The sequence below is a fragment of the Tenebrio molitor genome, chromosome 1, assembly GCF_963966145.1.
Source record: "Tenebrio molitor chromosome 1, icTenMoli1.1, whole genome shotgun sequence".
Lineage (NCBI taxonomy): Eukaryota > Metazoa > Arthropoda > Insecta > Coleoptera > Tenebrionidae > Tenebrio > Tenebrio molitor.
Genome location: NC_091046.1, coordinates 25,013,179 through 25,036,852, shown reverse-complemented (window position 1 = coordinate 25,036,852; position 23,674 = coordinate 25,013,179). Strand labels below are relative to the sequence as shown.

Here is a 23,674-nt window from a genome sequence, read left to right as displayed (position 1 = left end):
TGGGGTTTGTGCTGAATGCAATTTTTTATGACAAATGTATGCTTTGTTTACAAAAGTCAAGATTCCAAAGTTAGACTTGAAGAAATATAACCACCCGGCGGCACGGCAATTTTGCCGGAGCACATACACTATTACGGATAATACTATCAAGTAATAGTGCAGTGCTTATCAACATAATTACCGGCGTCTCGCCTCCACATTTTGACTTTTTTGTGTTTTATGTTCTGTGTCAATGTTAAGGAACTTCCTCACGATGTGACATGAGTATAATAATATACCTTTTTGAATTTCAACTACCAATGTGTTCTCTAAGTCCAAAATTTTTAAATTTTTAAAAAGAGATTGCGGTACTATTCCCGTTGCTGAAATTATAATTGGTAAAATCGATTTTTTTTCTAAATACCAACGATTTCTCATAGCAACGGAGAGTTCTAAATATTTATTAATTTTTGTGTTATATGTCTGTGTTATATTGTGTGAATTTGGAACAGCTATATCTAAAAGATATGCTTGCTTTTGTTGTTTATTTAAAATAATAATGTCTGTAATAATACTTCTGTAATGTCTCTAATTACAAAATTATCCAAATTGTTGTCTTGTTGAACATTAGAAACTCTTCCTACCCCTGCCCACACTCGCCTTTGTACGCTACTTTGTTGCCATCATCGTTTTAATTTAAATATTTATTTTATTTAAATATACAACTTTTACTGACATGTAATTCGGGTGCTACAGCAGCCAAAGATAAGTTCTCTTCTAATTTGGCAATGGTTCCAGCAGCTTGAATTGGTGTGAGATGTCTTGGCATGTAAACTTTTATTTTTTTTTAGGAAACTGTCAATCAAATAATGACATTTCCGTGCGCCTATGTTTTAAAGCACAAACTACAAAGGGAAAAAAATCGTATGCTTTTGGGTGGCCGCGTGTGTACGTTTAAGTAATAGTCCAGTCAATATAAACATTCGACCTTGCAAAAGGTCATGTAGTTCTGATTTTTTAATATGTTCTTTGGACCTCAGCCAAGAGTAAAAAACCAAATTTGCAACTTCGAAAGACTTGTGCGCGCTGCGTGGTAGCCGAAAAACAGCAAAATTTACGCACTATTTTCAGTTTTTGCTCAATATCTCTTAAGATATGAGCCTAACAGAAAAAGTTGAAGTTATCTTTTTTAAACTAGATTAAATTTACTTCAGTTTGAGGCCTAAGCAAACTTTGTGCGTCCAGCAGTTTCCGAGATACAGCTCATTGGGTATTTTTTCCAAGAAGTGAAATTTTTTTGTTTATTTCTCTTTTTTTATTAAATATCGTCAAAAATACTCGCCCCATGAGAAAAGTCAAAGGCAATGAACTTGAAGCGTATTTATTTACCTTTAAACTGAGATCTGATGGGCAGCTGCAGGTCCAATGCTTCTCTAAAAACTGGCATATAACCGAAAACCTCGAAAAAGGGAATTTGGGAAAAATAAATGAAAACAAGTTTTCAGCGCATCAAACATCACGTATAGGGCCTAAACGGATCAACAGGCCTATTCTGTAAGACACTTGGTTAAAAGTTAAACGTTAAAACAACGGTTAAAATATTTTAACCCATTGCGCTATTCTCTAAGCCAAAATTTTAACCAAAAGTTGTTAAAATTTAACTCAAATTGCTAATTTTTAGCGGGTGGTCATACCCAGCCGTTAAAAATTAACTTACGTCAAAACGGTCCCAAATTACAATGGCATTCGCAATGAATATTCTTTTGGTGCATGAACTGGAATGAAGGCGACAAATGTACTCGTAAGTAAATTTTTCGACAAATCAAATCTGTCAATTCCATAAATTTTTCTCAATTCTTAAGGGTAATTTTGCCACCGGCGGTAAAAGGAATCATCCTGTACAGCTTTCTCATTGTAGCTTGAGCTGTAAGAACCGGATGCGCAGTGGTCTTACAGCCCCTTCACTAATTTTGTCGCATTTCTTTGCCGCTTCCAGGACCTCTTTATCTGACCTTTTTATTCAACTCTGCGCATCCCTCACAGCTCAAGCTACAATGGGCAAGCTGTAACATATTTGAGTTGATACCTAAAGTGCATCTATCGATATTTACAACGAACTTTTGATTCCTCGAGTGGTTTATTGCCGCTTAACGAGGGTTGTCGTATACAAGTGGTACCAATTACCAATTACTTTCATTTATACAGTGAGGGGTAAAAGTAATGCAACAATTCGATAAATCATAAACTGTTGAGTTTTGAAAAAAGAACAAAAACCGGTCGATTTTTAATTTCAATTTCACGTTTTTGAGTAGTCTGTGCCCATACCAATGTAGTCTGCAACTATTAGTTGAGGTTAGGTATAATTTTGCAAATAATTATGACTGTTGTTCCTCCAGCTGACAGTCATTTGCGACGTTGCCATATGTATTTGTACGCTTCCGTGCCTGACTTCATTCTTCAAAATAACCTAGCCGTTAAAATAATGCTTTTTAACCTACCCGTTAATAGTTTGTCTTACAGAATAGAATTTTGGTTATTTGTAGATAACCGGTTGTTAAAAATTAATTTATTAGCGGATGGTTAAAATTAACAGACGAGTTACAGACTAGGCCCGCAAATAAGTTATTTTGACGTAATTTAGTATGTGTGGTTCACAACTTGAAGGGAGTCTGTGAAGTCGGTGGAGAAATACTGCCCTCAGCGCCAGACCTTCTGATTGAATGAAAAATCATCAACTACCCCAAGTATGCTCCTTTGGAACGGGTTCATGGAGCAGGTGACAAGTGGTCTTGATTTTGATCGACCAAGGATTATTTTCCTCTCATTCATTGGCGCGCTTTAATTTGAGCTCCGGCGGGTACATGTCCTGGCGTATGTTTATCATGAACCCCATTTTTACGGTCCACTGTGCTAACTCACTGCTGGAGATTCCACGCACATGTGCCAATCCACAGTAGCTTTTCATAAGGAAAAACCGTGTGAAATGTGCCATTGCAAACGATTTCAACACGAACACGAACGAACAGCCTAACCGTGTACAATGAAAAATTTGAGAAATCTGATTGGCCGACAGCTGTGTGTTTTTATATTGTACACGGGCCGATGATTAACGATGTCTATCTCCGCGCAACGGCATAATTATTTTGTCCGCAGCTCTGTCGAATAATATTTGAAGTTTGAAGGGATGCCGAATATTAGCTTTTTTTTTTTGTGGTCGTCGGAAAAATATCGTGTATACCACGTGTTGAAAATTCGATTTCACACTCGTTTGCTTAAGCCACGCGCCTACGGCTTGTGGCTCAATTCTTTCATTTTCAACTCTTGATATACAATATACTATTGAATAATGTTTTATCTAGATATTAAATGCCTCGTGATTATACAGGGTTATTCTAAATGATTTTAGTCGAAGTAGGCGTGAAAACTGAATGTAAAATTTATGGTTGCCGCTCCACATAAAAAAATATCAATAAGTGAGTACACACCGTTCACACACGGAAGTTAAATTGGGTGCAAAACAACTCAATATTTCTGGATTCAATCGTTAATTTAACAAACATAAATAAAAATGCGGCAAACATGTAGTAACATGGGTATGGCCTACTTCAACGACAATGATTTAGAATAACCCTGTAGAACATGACTCATTCAATTGAATTTTAATGAATATGCTATGTAAAAATTTGTCACTTATTAGCTACAAAAGAAAAAAAGTTTCCTGTGATTAAACAACTCGATACATTCCAACCAAGTTACCGAATTCTTCTTAGAAGTACAGAATGAAAAATGTATCAGTTAGTTGGATAATCCATTTTAATCATAATTCATTATATTTTAACATTGTGAAAAATACAATATCTATGCGAACCAAACATTTTAATGTTGTTAGCTTTATGTCGTCCGTCCACTTTCAACAAATAAATTATCAACTCCCAGGAGGCCTCCTTCAATGTCAAACCCGTGTCTGCGAGTTGTTAATAATGAACGTTTAGTCAAAAGCTTTTGATTGTAGCTGTGATGGCTGAAATTTCTGATGCCAAGTACTTACTAATTGTGAAAATTATTTGTTTAAATGAAACTATTCCTAATAAGAATCACGTATCCCTTTTACTTTATAACAAAATGTTGTTAGAAGTATCTCCATTATTCAGTTGTTGTAAATTTAAGTAATTAAAATTAAAATTAAATAATATGGGTATTGCAATATTATTTCTGTACATTTATTCTATATTCACGTTTACAAGATGGTCTACTAAAACAGGTATCTTAATAATATAATCTGAAACAGTTGAGATGCTGGCATAGTGGTTGTAATAAAAAGTTAAAATTTTTCTTGTAATGCGAAAGAGAAAATATTGTTAAATAGATTTCAAAACAATTTAACGTAATTCTAACATAACCCTGTATGAAAGATTATTTTTAAAGTTAAAGTACTTACATAGATTTTATAATTATTAAGTAAGTAAAAATTTAGAAACTCTGTTTATGTCATTTTATTTTGTTTTCATTTTATCCCATATAATGTACTCGTATAAGAATCAAATATCAAATACATATCTATAAATGATTATCGGGTCAAGCCAGCTTTGGAAAACATATTATTGTGCCGCCTTTTTGAAACAGATGCCCAATTTTAATTTATTATTAACTGTCACTTCTGATGTTAATGACGTTTTTCAATTATTATTCAAAAATCGCATTGCAATAAATAGTAGATAACAACAATAACAAAATTTTTTCGAAAGCGTACTAAAACTAAAATAAATATTGTTGACTGTCTCAATGAAAACGGTGCACACATTGAGCTTTGCATTAAAATATTTCTTTGTTAATTTGCTTATTTTTTTTTAATCAAAATTCAAATAAAGTATGTAATTGTTTGATAAAAAAAGAAAATTTTATTCAAAAAATAGAAATTACGCCAAAACAGCTGGAAATAGACATACACAATGTTAATAAAAGTGACCTTAAAATTATATTTTACATTCATATAGAATATACATTGAGCGGTAAAAGTATGGAATAAATTCCTTAAAAATTAAACAAAAGTTTTTTCAAAATTTTTTTTGGACAGGTCAATTTTAGTTTATAAAAATACATGTTTTAGTACCAAAGAAAATTCCAAGCAGTCATTTGTTTTCGAGTTATCATGTCATCGATAGTTTTTTTTAAATGGAAACGCCCTATTTTTTTTTTCCGATAGCCCTTTTAATTGTCTAAATGACAGTATAAAAATTTTGTTACCTTACATAAGGAAACTTTTGAGAAAAAAAATAATGAATTTGGAAAAAACAAATTTTATAACGAACAAAAACAAGTCAAAAAAATCAAGGAGGTAAATCAAACAGTCAAATGTTAATGTCAATTTCATTCGTATGTGTTATTTGTTTTACAAAACGTTTTCGAAAATGACTCATTTAACAGAAACACAACGTATAGAAATTTTAATTTTGATTGGGTGCGGGGATAAAACTAGATAAAACTAAAACAGGGGGAATTTCTTCATAAACTTGCTTATTATCAACAACCTGGGGGATGGCAATTCGAACATTTAATTCCATAATTTTAAGTACTTATTAACACAGTTTTTCACTTGTTTTTGTTAGTTACAAAATTTATTTTTCCCATCTTTTTTATTTTTTTTTCTCAAAAATTTCCTTATTTAAAGTAACAAAATTTTTATACTGGCGTTTAGACAATTAAAAGGGCTATCAGAACCAAGAAAAAAAATAGGGTGTTTCCATTAAAAAAACCCGAAAACAAATGACTGCTTGGAATTTAATTTTGTATTAAAATATGTATTTTTATAAACTAAAATTGACCTGTCCAAAGATTTTTTGAAAAAAATTTTGTTTAATTTTTAATGAATTTATTCCATACTTTTGCCGCTCACTGTAGTAGAATATACAAGGTTATTCTAAATGATTGTAGTCGAAGTAGGCGTGAAAACTAAATGTAAAATTTATGGTTGCCGCTCCACATAAAAAAATCATCAAAATGATGTGTTAAATTGGGTGCAAAATAACTCAATATTTTTAAAATTGCTTGTAGAACAACTCAATATTTCTGGATTCAATCGTTAATTTAACAAAAATAAATAAAATCCTCATCACCGCACTTTTCACCTAAAAAATTACAGTGACAGCGACACATCTGACAGTTCACATGAAAGCGGCAAAAACGTAATAACATGGGCATGGCCTACTTCGACTACAATAATTTAGAATAACCCTGTAGCTTAAGGGAGTCCGTTTCGGCTCAGGGACGCGAGGGTCGCGGGTTCGATTCCGACCCAGGACGAAATTTAAAAAAAAAGGCTTATTCTATCTCGTGATTCGGAAGTCACGTTAAGCCATTGGTCCCGGTCTATTGAGCTGGTCATCATGCCCCTCATAGATTTGTAAACCAGTCCTAGACTGTGAAACACATTTTTTTTCTAGTGTCTGAAATGGTAGTTGCCGTTTAAAAAAAAAATTAAGTTTTCGACATTTTTTAGTATCAATTTTGAAAAATTGCAGTAGGCGTATGAAACATAAAAAAATATCACTAATAGCGCAAAAGATTGGCCAAACCTTTTTAGGAATTAAAAAAAAAAACTATTTCCAATGGTTCAAGAGTTATACATTATTTAATGAAGCTCTGCAATCACGCTTTTTTGCGAAAAAGATGACATCGGTCAAAAACGACGACAGGTAAGTGTTGGCAACAGGACATTCTAAACTCAAAATTTAACGTGGAATCCAGATATGAAATCAAAATTAAAAATTTAAAAACAACAAAGATGACGTCGATTTCTGGTATTTCCGGAAATGTCGCCATTTTGAAAATATTTTATTTCAACTTGGAGCAGTCAATTATAGTCGGCTACCAATTTTCATATTAATACGAATTTAGGAAATCAGAAAGTTTCTAACGAACGGGCTACGTAAATCACTCTGTATAATAATTCCTAGGAAACTAAAAACTTTCGAAATTAATAAAAATATGGGTATTACAATTTTGGATGAAAAAAAGGTACAATTTTTTAAAGAAACCTTCATTCAATTGATTATAACAAAACCTAGAGAGACAATAGAACGCAATCAGTGTGGATTCATCAGAAAAATTATGTATTTAATTTTGATCTGAGTCATTATTTCTATCAATTTTAGTTTAATCACGATATGTAGTCATTGTTTATTGTGAAATTAATGAGGCAAATATTTGTTTTTCCGCTTAACTTTTATTTGTTTAACTAATTATTGCGTCTCATTTTAATATTTGTGTACATATTATTATGTTTGTGCCCTACAATGGAAAATAGTCTCATACCCTTTTTATACATATAACGTTACGTTTATGGATTTGTTATTTTTCGAAATTTGTAACATTATTACCTTACTTAGTATTTTTCGTTATTTTCTACAGTAAATAAGTGTGGATAGTATTAATTGTGTGTTAGACCATTAGATACAGTGTGAGTTGAGTCGTTGCAATCACAATTTATTTTGATTGTTTTAAAGGGATATTTTTCATAAACTGTTAGTTTAGGTTATTAGTTACATAACAAACCACATCTACTGATTCTTGCATAAATGTCTAAACAACATTAAGTAGGTAGTATAATGAGCTTTCTAACACTTTCAAATCAGTTCTTACCTAGTTAATTCAGAGAGTAGGAATTAATCTTTAACTTACTTTGTGTTTGCTTCGGGAATAATATCATCCACCACAACATAGATCATTGCTCCGGCTGCAAAAGATAATGCATAAGGCAAGGCTGGTTGAGCTAATGCCACTGCAACAGCTCCAAGAACTCCAAATATTGGTTCAACCATCCCACTGAGCTGACCATACCTGAAATAATACTTGAAAATGTGGTAATTTATTTCATAAAAAGTAATATGTATATAAATAACACTGTAAATGTTTGAAACAAACATACTTTCTACTAGCTTATACGATTAAGGAAAACATTCTAGACAATGCCTTCGTGACCTACAAAAAGGATATCTATAATAAGTTTTAAGGTTAGAAAATTAACTTTTAAAGGCAGCCTTACATCAAGGCAACAATTGGCAACATGTTGCCGGCAACATTTTTTAGTAATGACCGGCAACATTACTAAAAAATGTTGCAGGCAACATGTTGCCAATTGTTGCCTTGGTGTAAGGTCGACTTAAAAATGTTGTAATTGTTGCCTTGGTGTAAGGCCGCCTTAAGAAACATTTTCCACCATACAGCTTTGTATTTTAGCCGTATTACGAGTAGTGTACGTGGATAAGTGGCTAAGTTCTCGTTTTTAACAGTTAGTTGTAATTTAGCAAACTACCTTTATAACCATAACCTGAAATGAAAATGACGAACAATAACAAGAATCGTAGGTCAATGAAGAAGTGGCAGCTGACAATAAACAACGAAGAGAAAAATAAACCCTTGAAGCTGAAAAAAAAAACCATCGAAGAAGTAGACGAATTTACTTATCTGGGCAGCATTTTGCAAAGAAAAATGGAACAACAAAAGATGCAGAACAAACAATAAACAAAGCAAGAAGCGCTTTTGGAAAATTGAACAAGATAATAATTTGGCGCTCAAATATTTTACGTACCGATTAAGACGAAACTGAAAGTGTTCAACGCAATGGTTAAACCGGTGCTCCTGTATGGGTCAGAATCGTGGTCGGTACAAATACCGTCAGGAACAAACTACAGGTTTTCGCCTGAGATCAATACAAAAGATCTGGAGGCCCGCAATCATTTCCAACCAAGAAATATGGACACGGACCGAAGAAGACCCAATAGAAAGACAGATCAGAAGAAGAAAGTTTAGATGGCTAGGACACACCTTAAGAAAAAAAAGCTCAAATGGATCCCCGAAGGAAGAAGAAAGCCAGATCGGCCGAAAGAGCCGGCGATTACAGTTTCGTCCGTAATCCTTTCAGGCATAAATTAAAGATTACACTTTCGTCCAAATAGTTCAAATCTGTAAAACTGTAAATATGCAGTTTCGTCCGACGGTAGAACAGGTATATAGCTACGCTGGGGTGGCTGGGTTTTATTACCTACCCTTTGGAAAAACCCGGTAACTCCTACCCCTACCCGCACCTGCATCAGTATCGGCAGGACCCTATTTTCAGTTCTCATTCTGAATTAGTTGCAAAGTAAAATCTAAGTTTGCAAAATGGAAAATTTAGACATCCAAAAAAGTGTTTCTAAACGTGGAAAAGTATTGTTGATTGTTAACAATTATAAGTTCAGTTTTTGTGATAAATTGTTGAATGGTGAGTCGAGAGTTCCAAAGTGCAACGCCACGATCTACACAATTGGTGAAGATTTTTTAATATCACGGCATAATTTAATCCATTCTTACGAGGAACTCAGTAAGTCAGCACTACAAAAACAATTCGTGGCAGTAGCAGCTAAACGCAAGGCTTCTGAAGATATTGGATTGCAACCTAAAAGAATTATCCATTCTGTTTTAAAAGAAAATGAATCTGATCAACTAACCATTGATGAGGTAAAATCTGTAAAAAGGAGTATATACGGAGAAAGACGCAAGAAGTTTCCAAAGTTGCCTAAATCTTGTTTGGAATCGCATTGCGCTTTGGAGGACATAAAAGAAAAAATAATTACTAACAGAAAAGAATTTTTTTTGATGATTAACGATATTGAATCGAACATAATAATTTTTTCGTGCGACGTAAATTTAAAGCATTTGTGCAGATGTACTCGTATATTCATGGACGGAACTTTCAAATACTGTCCAAAGTATTTCTTGCAATTATTCACACTTCATGGATACTATAATGGGCATTATATTCCGTTGGCATTTTGTTTGCTCAAAGATAAATTAACAGAGACGTATGCAAAATGTCTAACTATTCTATTAAACAAATGTAAGGAAATAAATTTGAAGTTCCAACCAGAAGAAATTGTGATCGACTTCGAAAAATCTATTCACAACGCCGTCAAAATTGTATGGAATGAAGTTAAAATAATAGGCTGTCGATTTCATATTAGTCAAGCATGGTGGAGGAAAGTTCAAGAATTGGGGCTATCTAAGGATTATAAAGAGAGAACCGAAGTTGGAAAATGGATTGGATACTGTTTTGGTCTTCTTTTTTTGGGTAAAAAAAATTACTTATTATTTTATACAATTTCACATTAATTTTATGTTAATGTAATTTTCATGTATTTTTCTCTTTAAATATTTTTTTTTCTCTTTCTACAGAACCCGAAAGTGTTGGTGACTGTTTAGTATTCGAGCTGAATGAAATCAGGCCACATAATCAGCAACTGGAAAAATTCCTAGATTATTTGGTCGAAACTTATATTGACGATGATGCTCCATTTCCACCAAAAATCTGGGCTTCCAAATCAGCTTGCAGCCGAAGAACCACAAACGCATGCGAATCGTTTCATGCTCACTTAAATAAATGTTTCAATTTTAGTAACCCCAACATATTTGTATTTTTAGATATCATACAGAATTATCAGTCTGAAATTTACATACAAATTCAGAGCATTCATACAAAAAAAACACCTAATATCAGAACCCAGAAACGAGAAAACTACTTAAAAGAAAAAATAAAACAATTAGATGATAACCAAATTACTCGGCTTCACTTCATTAAATTGACTTCCCACTATTTTAGTTTTTAATTGAATGTAAATATGTATATAAATATAATAAAATTATATATACAGTTTATTTATTTTCATTGTTGCAAACCCTGTCTTTCGACATGTCTTAATATTGGTAGAGACAGGTACTCAATAAATTTTATTAAGTACAACAGGTACTGCCGGACGAAAGTGCATGTACCCTAAAATGGAGTCCGGCCGAAACCGTAGGTTTTGCAGGTAGGGCGTTTTAAGGATTAGGTAATTAAAAGATTTCTCCGGACGAAACTGTATGTACCCGAAAGAGCTATGGATAAGGACAACACAATCGGAGGCGAAAAATTCATTCAGTCAAATATGTAATAATAATAATATACTTAATGAAGAACAAAAAGGTTGTGTTAAGGAGTGTTTTGGTTGTAAAGAACAACTCATAATAGATACGGTAATAATGGAACAAACTAGAAAAAATAATAGAAATATTTGTACCGCATTCATAGACTACAAAAAAGCCTATGATTCAGTACCACATTCATGGTTAATTAAAACTCTTAAAATTTATAAAATTAATTTGAATTTAATTAACTTTTTATCCCATGTTATGACATTTTGGAAAACTACTTTAAATTTATCAATAAACAATACTAAATTAAAATCCGAGCCTATTCAAATTAAACGGGGAATTTATCAAGGAGATTCTTTAAGTCCTTTATGGTTTTGTCTAGCCATCAATCCTTTGACAAATCTATTAAATAGCACTGGATATGGTTTCAATATTAGAGTTAATAATACCACACTATCCAAATTAAATCACCTTCTTTATATGGATGACATAAAACTTTATGCATCTAAAAAGAATCACATTTTATCTTTACTAACAATAACTGAAAATTTCTCAAATGATATTGGCATGAGTTTTGGTATTGATAAGTGTAAAACGCAATCAATATGTCGTGGTCATTACGAAAATTTAGAATATATAACTAAAGAAGGAGAAATCATTAAAAATTTAAATAAAGGAGAATTTTATAAATATTTAGGTATTAATCAATCAAATCATATTCAACAATTTTATTTAAGAATTAAATCTATTTTAAAATCAAAATTAAACGGTAATAATTTAATTAAAGCAGTTAAGTAATACATATGCTGTTCCATTGTTGACCTATTCTTTTGGTGTTATAAAATGGTCCAAAACTAATTTGCAGAATATAAATATTCAAACTAGAGTTCTCTTTACAAAATTTTGTAAACATCACCCCAAATCTGCTATTGAAAGATTTAATTTACCACGCGAAAATGGTGGTAGGGGTTTTTCAAATCTAGAAATTCTACAACACAATCAAATTGCTTTACTAAAAAATTATTTTCAGTTTCAGCGGATAAAGGTTACAAACCTTTAATTTTAAGTGATAATGTAATTTCAGATATTGTTGAGCCAAATATACCGGACACTATAGCAAATATAAAACAAAAGTCTTTACATGGGAGATATTTTAAAGAGCTAGAACAGCCAGAAATTAATATTCAAGCTTCTCATGCATGGCTTAAAAAATCAAATATTCATCCTGAGACTGAAGGTTTTATATTTGCAATACAAGATCGTGTTATAAAAATACAAGAAATTATAAAAAACACATATGCGGTTTACAATCGGTCATCGATAAATGTAGGATTTGCGGAACTGAAGGGGAAACCATTGAACACATCATTTCTTCTTGCACCGTTTTGGCTCAAAGCGAATATAAAAAACGTCATGATATATTCGCAAAAATTATACACATGAATTTAGCAGTTAAATTCAATTTATTAAAGGATACACAACCACATTACATTTATAAACCAGAAAGTTGTTTAGAAAATGACAATTACAAATTATATTTTGATCGCACAGTTTTAACTGACATTCACATTCAGCATAACAGACCAGACATTATTATTTTAAATAAATAACAAAAGCAAGCATATCTTTTAGATATAGCTGTTCCAAATTCACACAATATAACACAGACATATAATACAAAAATTAATAAATATTTAGAACTCTCCGTTGCTGAGAAATCTTTGGTGTTTAGAAAAAAATTCGATTTTACCATTTCTAATTTCAGCAACAGGAATAGTACCGCAATCTCTTTTTAAAAATTTAAAAATTTTGGACTTAGAGAACACATTGGTGGTTGAAATTCAAAAAGGTATATTATTATACTCATGTCACATCGTGAGGAAATTCCTTAACATTGACACAGAACATAAAACACAAAAAAGTCAAAATGTGGAGGCGAGACGCCGGTAATTATGTTGATAAGCACTGCACTATTACTTGATAGTATTATCCGTAATAGTGAATGTACTCCGGCAAAATTGCCGTGCCCGCCCGGGGTGATGGAGGGAAATAAAAAAAAATATTCGTGTTAATAACATTCTGTTTTACACAAGTCAAGATTAAACATGTTATACATAAACAAGTAAACAAACATAAAACAGAACAAAACAGAACAGAACATACAGGCTGTTTCCTAAAAAACACCGTAAGCCATATCTCCGTTATTCATGGCTCGATTTAAATAAAACAAAAACTGGAATAAATCACTTTAAAAACACTATAAGCACAACTTAGATTCATTTTTTTCAAAAAGTCATTCAAGGTCAGATGATAGTCAACTTTGTTTTTTCAAATAGCTTGGTATATTTTTTTATTCCGATTTTAAAAGAGATATGGCTTGCGGCGTTTTTTAGGAAACAGCCTGTATATATGATATATAGCCAAGGAAAGACAGAAGTGGATGCAATTCGCAACTGCCTTAGGTCCCAAGAGGGAATAATGGGATTTACTACTACTACTACAGGGTCATTATAATCCCAGTAGGCGTTGGTGACGTAACTGGTGTGCCGCAAGCCTCACACGAGTGAATCTAGTATCGCCGATAGGTGGCGCTACCGGCGGTAAGTGGAAATCCGTCTACCAGTTTGTCTAACGTTGCGAGGCTGGCGGCACATCCAAAATATGTGTGGGTTTTCAACGCCAACTGCGATGGGACAATCATTTATAATGACCCTGTATTAACAACAATATTGCCTTTGTTTAATCAGTAAATGAAGATTTATAATATGGCCCCTTACTTTGGACGGAATTTTTTATTATAGTTAATAAAGTTTGTTTCAGAAGTTTTATACATACGAGTATAATTCATTGTAGTACATAATTAATTTCAAAAAGTCAGGTTTAGCAACATTAAGAATTTTTCTAATTGTTTTTTTTCAATCTCTTATCTATTGTTTAAAATTTCATTTTTAGGGCATTTAATTTGGCCATTTTTAGTATTGTCGTGTTTTGTACCTAATCACAGCATTTCATCACAAAATAATAAATTAAAACAGTCACAACAATGTTTTCATTATTTTTAATGAGGGTTTCACACGTCACGGCATTGACTGGTTAAAAATCTATTGTCAATACGTATTATAAATTGAAACGTAACTGACAGTTACTCAACTATGTATTAGGAAAAAGTATGGATAGAGCTAAATATTTTCAGAACGGCTTAGAAGAGCTCGTTGAAATTGCGCAGTTCGAAGTGTTTAAATTCTATCATGAGATTTTTTGAAATTTTTCTCAATTCATTTTGAAGATACAAGGCTAACAGGATTTTTTTTTAATACATAGGGGGTTAAGGATGAACTGGAGTAACAATCTCAGCAAAAAGTTGCGGAATTCTTATTATGCTATGAAACGTTTATTACGAGTAATCAATATTTGAAAAAAAATTTTTTAATTTTTGGAAACGAATTGTAATGAGTTGCAAGCAAATTTTGTGTTTATTTTCTTGATATTTAGATAATTACTTACATGTGATTTTACAATCTTTTGACTAAGACTGTACGTGAAAGTAAACAGAAGCACATTGAATTTCAATTTTCATTGATTTCTGTTAAAGTTCTTAACGTAATTGTAGTACAACGTGCGATATGAGTGTAATGTTGCATACCGACGTCAATTATATGCATTTTGTTGACTTTTATTGAAATTAAAACAGATACATAAACTCAAAAACCGTGTTTTTCCACATATAATTAGCGATTACATGGAAAATCCTCGACCAACTTTTTTTGTAAATTCATTAGAAAATTCTACGATATCGATACTTTCTGTGTGAAAAATTTAAGAAAAATTGGCCTTTTTGAAATGTGTTTTTTATCAATTTTTATGCGACCTTTGCTCAATTTCTCATAAGAACACGTGTAAAATATCCCGAAATTTTAAAAGGTAATAACTTTAAAATTCCTCGATCAATTTTTTTTAAATTTAGCACAGTACTTTAGAATGGATGAAAGGACTATTGTACCAATTTTAAGCAATTTTCGCCATTTTTCAATGTTACTCCAGTTCATCCTTAAATTTAATATTTTTGAAGAGTTTTTTTTTTGTGAATTCAGTGATATAACACATGCATATCTCATTTTAATCGAAACTTCGTAAAAAATGATCGGTTGTAATTACACGGGAGCTCTGAAATGATCTATTTTTAATACGAAAGCTCTCCTAGGTAACCACCAGTGTCACTTTGACAGTATTAATTTCCCGACACCGAAGGTGGAGGGAAATTATGTCAAAGTGACACGAGTGGTTACCCTAGGAGAGCTTGAGTGTTAAAACAGATCATTTCAAGAGCTAGAGTGTAATTCGGTTGATTATTTCATGAATTAAATAGTACCATTTGATAACAGTATTTATTTTATTACTTTAGCAATAGGGTTGAAAACATCTGAGAAACCTACTTGACGAATTATCAAGTTATCACTATAATCCAAAAAATATAGCCTTACGATTGATCGAAAACGATGATAAATGAAATAATCAGTTATAATACCACGAGTAGTCAAAGATTGTCGAATATTTTTGTGGTGGTCTCACGAATGGTCATTCGCTTTATGAACACCATGAGTGCGTAGCACGAATGGTGTTCGAAAGCGTAATGACCATAAGTGATACCATCGGAAAAATATTCTACTATCTTTGACTACGAGTTGTATTCAACAGACTATTCAATGAACCAAATCAATGATTAAAATAAAATTTTTTAAAGCTAGTTCGCAAATCTGCGTAACACATGATTTCATTGTTCAGTTAACTTGGTAAGAAAGTAATAATTTCCTTGAATAAAAATAATAATCAAGGATTGTTTAAAATATTCACCTCGACCACTAGTGGAATAGTCAGTTATATTTTCACTAGTGGAATATTCGCTGGAATTTTCTGTTGCTAGGCTACGAAAGTAAATATCTGCTATTTTATTGGTTAATACTTGAAAAATAACAGGTGAATTGAATAGTCAAGTATAATTGCCCTAGTGATTGAGAAATTCCCGATAATTTTGTGTTGGTGATCACGAGTGTCTGCTGTTATAAAAAGCAGACACGAGTGGGTCACTAACAAAATTATCTGGAATTTCTCAATCATGACAACAAAGTCAAAATGTGGAGGCGAGACGCCGGTAATTATGTTGATTAGCACTGCACTATTTAGTCGAGTCAATAAAGCCGAAAAATCGCCGAAACTTCTTAATCCTCAGAAACAGCTCCGATTTTGATGATTTTTTTTTAAATGTGTGTATTTATATATTATTTGAAATCAGAAACATTTTGTTTGGGGCACGTAAATATTTATATTGTTTAAACAATAATTTGCTATTTATGGAAAAAATTCCGTTTTCCACGATATTTATTTCAAAGAGTAGTTGTTAAGTTAAAATTTCTAGTAAAAAAACAATTTTTACAAAAAAAACATAATAAAAATGCAACATAAAACCAAATTCAGAGAACATTTTTTACCCATTCGTGTCTTTCTGGACAACTTAAACAATGACATAGTTGAATCAAACAGTGTATGTAGTTGTTTTTAAAAATAAATTACAAAAATATCCGCTGGATTTTCATAGCCATAATTACAATTAAGTAGTGCTTATAGGCGGCCCGGCCGCGACTCGAACGGAGCAAACAGTGAAATACATCTGTTGGAAATCCTACACTAAAGCTTGCTAAGTTAATTTCTAGGAATAAAACAGGCTAATGCCTTTATTCCTCCAATTAATAATAATAATTATTATTATTATTAAAAAAAAAAGGCTATATCTCGTGATTCGGAAGTCACGTTGACCACAGGTAAGTTGCGCACAGCGGCAAAGTTTGTCCCAAACCAGCAGGCGGTCGGGGATTATCGAGAGGTAAGTTGCGCCGCGCCGTCTTTTCCCATTTCGTGCGTTCCCTTTTCGTGCGTTTTTGGGTTCCTACCTGTTTTAGTGCCGTTTCGGGCGCCAAGAAATTGGGTAGTGCCAGTTCGTGCGTCGTCCTTTATAGGGCTTTCTCCGCAATGGTACAATGTAGGAAAAGGAAACGGTACATCTTTCATTCCCCCCCGAAGGGGGGCGGGCTGCTGAGGCTTTCTGGAGCCTTTTCAGCCACACTGACGGGAAGATTCGGGATGGGTACGGTGAGGATGGGTGCGGAAGGAAGGTGGTAGATACTGAGAGGTTGATACTGACCCAGCATTCGCCTTATCTGTGATATGAGACATACCACGATGTGATGGTGTGGGGAAACCTCTGAAAAAAACCCACGCCTGGTCAGGCGGCACCGGGGTTAGAACCCGGGACCTCCCGAATGTAAAGTGGCGCGCTAGGCGCTTGGCCACAGTACTCGGAGGTACAATGTACTAAAGGGGTCCAATTTATATCTGTACCTGAACAGCTACTGGCTGAGGAAAAAATTATTATAAAATCTCTTCACGTCTAATATGTAAAGTGAAAAACACATTTATTTTGGACTTAAATGCACTCAGATAGGTAGGTATAAAATAAGTAGAAGTTTGTCATAAAGCCTTTACAAGGCTAAGTGTACCTTATTCTATGCTAAATCTATAGACAAGTGAACGAAATCAATCCCAACTTGAAGAGTTTTGGATAACATTATTTGACAGCGAAACATAGTAAATACGAGTATGTGGGTAGGTATCCGGCGTTTTTTTTTTTTTCACCACATAGTAGGCGTTGAAGTGCCAATTGTGAACGCACTGTACCTACTGGTTACGAATCACGGATCAGCTGTTTGAATCCTACGTTTTACACTTGTGGTGCGTTCACAATCGACTGTTCAAGGCCTACTACAAGTTGAAATTTAAAAAAACACCCAATATAATGTTTTTGATAAAAAATATTGGGTGGGTATTCCGTACATGACCGTATCCCGCATTGTCAGCGGACCAACGCACGAAACGGCACTCGCCGCAGGTAGACTTGGGACGACGCCCGAATCGGGAATATTTTCAGTAACGCACGAAACGGCACTAATTCAAGTTGCGCACGGACGTCAAGTTATTATCGCTGTAGGGGGTGGAGATTAAAAATTGTCGGTTTACTCAAAGTATCTTATTTTGACCTGTGCCTCTAATTTAATATCCAAATAAATAGAAGTAAATAGCAAATTAGAACTAGGTTTATATTTTTATTTTATTATTTAGTAAGTATTTACATACATATTATAAAATCTACAACTACATACATGTAAATAAAATACAAAACTAGACTGAAACATGTTTTGAAAAATTTTTTTTTGCTGTAGTCATTTTTTATGTAGGTGCTTGATTGAAATGTTAGCAAAGTATCTACAAACACATAAATATTTGGGTGCGCAAAATAAAAACTTTTATTAAAATGCGAATGAAATGACTCGCAAACGTTTGTCGTACGAGTTTGTTCGCTCTTAACTTGGCTCCATAAATATGGTGGAAACGTAGATGACTCTTCGACATAATTTGTTACCAAATAGTCACAAAATTTGGTAAGAATGTCATTATCTGGTTTAGACGCCATAAGTTCAAAGCAAAAAATATCAATTTCATTGCTTGGAGAAAAAGGCAAATCAAATATTTTTTTAAGCCACTGTCCTTCTTCAGAACTCGGATTTTTGTATTTGCTTGATAAGCCCAACTTCAAAATTTTTTTGTACCAAGCTTGTTTCAAATGAAAGAAACATCCTTTTATTTGAGCTTGCGGAAACGAGTGCTGAATGGCAAGGTGGATTCCATTTTCAAAGTCGACAACAATTTTAATTGGGTTTAAAGTTAATCCAAATTTTGAACATTCTATATTAATATGTTCAAACAACTTGCTATAGGTGTGGACGGTTTTATTCGGCAGTAAGGCAAACACGACTGGCACATAAAGACCGTTTTTGAAACCGTGCAATGTAAAAAATTGATAAAAATGCTGGCAAGCATTACGTCCGCATTACAAAGAAAATGCAAATTTACAAAACAAGAAAAAATAAAAATATTATTTTCCTTATCGTTTACCAGTAAAAACTGATCCTGTTTTGTTGTTTTAACAGAAATGCTGTCTAAAGCTTCTTGAGTGTCGGCCATGTTCTTTGGTAGAGGAGGCAATTTTGCTCTTTTTGCGTTGTAAATGTTTTTCCGAACATACTGCATGTCTTTCGGAGTAAAATCGGCCAAAATCTCAACATTTTCTGCAAATAATTAAATTTTATAATAAACAAGTTTATAATTTTACAACTAATGTTTATACCTTTCAGTTCTTGATGAATCAATTTCGACGGCCGTGTAGAAATGTCATCTTCTGCCTTTCTTTTTACACTATTACTAATTTTCTGCCGGTTTAGTGTCTCAACGTTGACGTCATGACTGTGTTCTAAGTCCGATTTCGTAATTTTATTGTCACTATTCACATATAATTTTGCTCTGCAAAATTTATTTACACATCGCCAGTGCGTTGCCCCAGATTGCAATCTCCGATCTTTACAAAACTTGGCACCTTCCACTCCTAACAACATTTTCCCTTTTTCGCTAGTCATATGTTGCACTTCCATCTTGGGAAACCACGAACTAATAACATTTAGAAAGATGTTACATTCGGAGTTACCTCCCTCTCCTTAAATTTTTCGAATGATGACAAGTACCTAGTTCAGCCCTTCTTTGAAGTTGCTACTGACCACCTCGGGTGGCTTGGTGTTTAATCCCTTGCGGTAAAATAATCCCTCCGTCTTCTCTACCTGATTAAAATCCTCTCAATTTTAGGAAGTATTTTGACCGTGTGCGCAACTAACCAAATACCGTCACGTTAAGCCATTGGTCCCGGTCTATTGAGTTGGTCATCATGCCCCTCATAGATTTGTAAACCAGTCCTAGACTGTGTAACAACATTTTCAACATCATATCCCACCTCCACCCGGCGGCACGGCAATTTTGCCGGAGTACATACACTATTACGGATAATACTATCAAGTAATAGTGCAGTGCTTATCAACATAATTACCGGCGTCTCGCCTCCACATTTTGACTTTTTTGTGTTTTATGTTCTGTGTCAATGTTAAGGAATTTCCTCACGATATGACATGAGTATAATAATATACCTTTTTGAATTTCAACCACCAATTTGTTGTCTAAGTCCAAAATTTTTAAATTTTTAAAAAGAGATTGCGGTACTATTCCTGTTGCTGAAATTATAAATGGTAAAATCGAATTTTTTTCTAAACACCAAAGATTTGTCATAGCAACGGAGAGTTCTAAATATTTATTAATTTTTGTATTATATGTCTGTGTTATATTGTGTGAATTTGGAACAGCTATATCTAAAAGATATGCTTGCTTTTGTTGTTTATTTAAAATAATAATGTCTGGTCTGTTATGCTGAATATGAATGTCGGTTAAAACTGTACGATCAAAATATAATTTGTAATTGTCATTTTCCAAATAACTTTCGGGTTTATAAATATAATGTGGTTATTATTATTATTATTATTATTATTACATCTTAACCCTCCACCAACCGGCGGCACGGCAATTTTGCCGGAGTATATACACTATTACGGATAATACTATCAAGTAATATTGCAGTGCTTATCAAAATAATTACCGGCGTCTCGCCTCCACATTTAGACTTTTTTGTTTTATGTTCTGTGTCAATGTTAAGGAATTTCCTCACGATATGACATGAGTATAATAATATACCTTTTTGAATTTCAACCACCAATGTGTTCTCCAAGTCCAAAATTTTTAAATTTTTAAAAAGATTGCGGTACTATTCTGCTGAAATTACATATTATTAATTGGAGGAATAATAATAATTATTATTATTTTTATTATTAATTGGAGGAATAGAGGCATTTGCCTGTTTTATTCCCAGAAATTAACTTAGCAAGCTTTAGTGTAGGATTTCCAACACTGTTTGCTCCGTTCGAGTCGCGGCCGAGCCGCCTATAAGCACTACACGACACGAATGGGTAAAAAATGTTCTCTGAATTTGGTTTTATGCTGCATTTTTATTATGTTTTTTGTTGTAAAAATTGTTTTTTTACTAGAAATTTTAACTTAACAACTAATCTTTGAAATAAATATCGTGGAAAACGGATTTTTTTCCATAAATAGCAAATTATTGTTTAAACAATATAACTATTTACGTGCCCCAAACAAAATGTTTCTGATTTCAAATAATATATAAATACACACATTAAAAAAAAATATCATCAAAATCGGAGCTGTTTCTGAGGATTAAGAAGTAAAAACCTTCATTGACTCGACTAATTAGTTGATAGTAATATCCTCGGTAATATCCGTAATAGTGTATGTACTTCAGCAAAATTGCCGTACCGCCGGGTGGTGGAGGGTGAAAAAAAATTAAAACATTTTTAATTTTTCTTCCACAACATAATTAATTTTTTAAATTAGGTTGTTGTGGAAGAAAATTTCCAAAGACGATGTAGTGTTAACGTGTGCTGTGGCATTTTTGGAGATAGATTGGACTAGTGGGTCCCTTTTTTGTTGACAGCAGTCTCAATCAAACAAAATATCAAATTATTTATTATCAAACGAAATAAGCAACTTTCTGGATGAGATGTCATTAGCAGTGTTGAACAGAGTCGTGTTTCATCATACATGAATGTTGTATTTTTAAATCATTGAAATTATTTTGGAAATCGATGAATGGGTACTCACGGACCTATTGGATGGCCCGCTATATCCCCAGATTTGAATCCATTGGATTTTTTAATATTCATTCGAAACTTTCGAGATAATGTTTATTTGACCCCACTGGGTACCCAAGAAGAGTTAAGAAAAAGAATAGTGAAAGTCTGTCAGGAAATACCCCCAAATTTTTTACTGAATCCAACGATGGGCATTTTTAGAAGGTGTCGATAATGTCTGGAACACCATTGCGCAACTAGAATAGATTTTGTATTGTTTACAAATTTGATTATGTACTTGATTTTTGATTTTCATTTTTTTTTCAATTAATAGCTATTTACGTTACAAGACCGGTAGTAACGTTTTTATGGACGAGCTAGTGAATTACAGGTCGAGCCCGATAGGGCGAGACTTGTAAACTAGCGAGGCCATAATGCGTCCACCGGTCGTGTGACGTACAAGATTTTTTAGTACACTAAGACAATTATTTAAAAGAAAATAAATTTAAATAAAAAAATTTGGCTTGGAAAAAGATTGCTATGCCTTGTTATTATGATAACAAACGATTCATCAAAATTCAGTCTGTCGAAGTTTTTCAAGTGATTTCTTTCATTTGCGCTAACTTCCTTTAATAAAATGAATTCTCACAACCGAACCGAAGCAGAAGTCAAGTTTTCTTCCCAGACCACCTTTTGGAGAAGGTAGATAGTGCGCGATCAAACTTATTGCTCCAAAAACCATCGGGAAGATATTTGACAGAGTACAAGTTGTTCTACAATTGGAGAATACGACATAAAGTTGTTTGGATTGATCAAAGGGTAATGCTTGCCTTTAGAAAACCATTTCAATGATATAAGTAATTGTACATTTAATTTTTATATAAATAAAATCCAATAAATCTGACAAATTATTTGACATTTGCTACCGGCCGCCGTGGAAAGTAAAACGGACTAGACCATAAACATGTGTCTACCGGACTCGTCGTCAAGGCAGCACAGTATACTAAAAAATATATTTTTTGTTCTTTCTTTTAATGTAGGGATATTCAGAAGAAAATTCTCTATAAGAACGAATAAAAAAATATATACAGTGTTGTAATTTGAAAAAAAGTCTATCGTCTGTCAAAAAATAAATATCGCAAAAAATATCGAATAGTATAATAATGAAGTGTTTTTCGAACTATTTCATTTGATGTGTCATTTATTCAAATCGGATAAAGAATAAGTAAGATACAGCGTCAGAGGTTTTTCGTCAGTCACTCTGTATAACAAAAATTATCAAAACGTGACTAGCAAACGATTATAACTTACAGCTGTTTACTTTTCAACAGTGAACGGTTATCTTGCGTTATTATTTAATTTTGACATCATGACATCTGACATCTATAATCCCCCGACGACCACAACGGACCTACAATGGCGGCTCGTGATAGACGCGGTTAAATATTGGGTAATAATTTCGTTATTTTGCTCTTTTAGAGGCTTTTCTTTAATAGGGATAATTTTATTATGTACATATTACATATTTCGTGTAATTGATAAATAAATCGTGACAAATACTTCAAATGACCTTACATTTGACCCGGTCGAGCCACCCGTGTGACACTTCTACTCCTAGGACTTGAAGTACATACTTCTACTCCGATCAGAAAAAAAATGAAACTTTAACCGTCTCTATGGCGCGATTTTCGACCGCTTGAAGATAAAATATTTTTTCTAATCTAGCTTACAGTTACCTTTTATGAATTATTATTCTTAGTTAAAAGTTGAAAATACGAGTGTGTAAAATGTAAATAATTTATTCAATACATTTCATTTTGACTGTTAGCCACAATTAAGACGATACTCTTATTACGCAGTTCTTCCACAATTTTGCACATACTAGCTCGACATTTAATCACATTTCACAGTTTGAGGAACACCAATTTATTTATTATTCATTTATCATTTATCTCAGGCTACAAAATTGGCTTTTGAACCTAAATAACGCACACAGCGTATACAGCGTCAGATTTGGAGATCTGTCACAAACGATTCAGGTATGGTGACTAGGTACGTATTTTTGTGGACAGCAGCGTCGAAGAGGTGTGGATAGGGGTTAATTTATCCCCATTCTTTTG

General features: G+C 33.1%; 2 protein-coding genes across 4 annotated transcripts in view; one reads left to right on the top strand and one right to left on the bottom strand.

Moving 5' to 3' along the window:
* The window catches only part of Zip48C (Zinc/iron regulated transporter-related protein 48C), a 147,447-nt gene that overhangs the window by 5,727 nt on the left and 118,046 nt on the right, over positions 1-23,674 (bottom strand). For all 3 annotated transcript variants that reach the window (XM_069037916.1, XM_069037907.1, XM_069037924.1), the window contains exon 6: positions 7,657-7,815. In XM_069037916.1, the coding sequence (XP_068894017.1) occupies positions 7,657-7,815 (159 nt within the window). The remainder of the gene's footprint in view (positions 1-7,656; positions 7,816-23,674) is intronic.
* LOC138123243 (uncharacterized) lies at positions 8,794-10,856 on the top strand. The gene is made up of 2 exons (XM_069037862.1): positions 8,794-10,084; positions 10,189-10,856. The coding sequence occupies exons 1-2, from the start codon at positions 9,139-9,141 to the stop codon at positions 10,617-10,619; spliced, it is 1,377 nt and encodes a 458-aa protein (XP_068893963.1). The 5' UTR covers positions 8,794-9,138; the 3' UTR covers positions 10,620-10,856.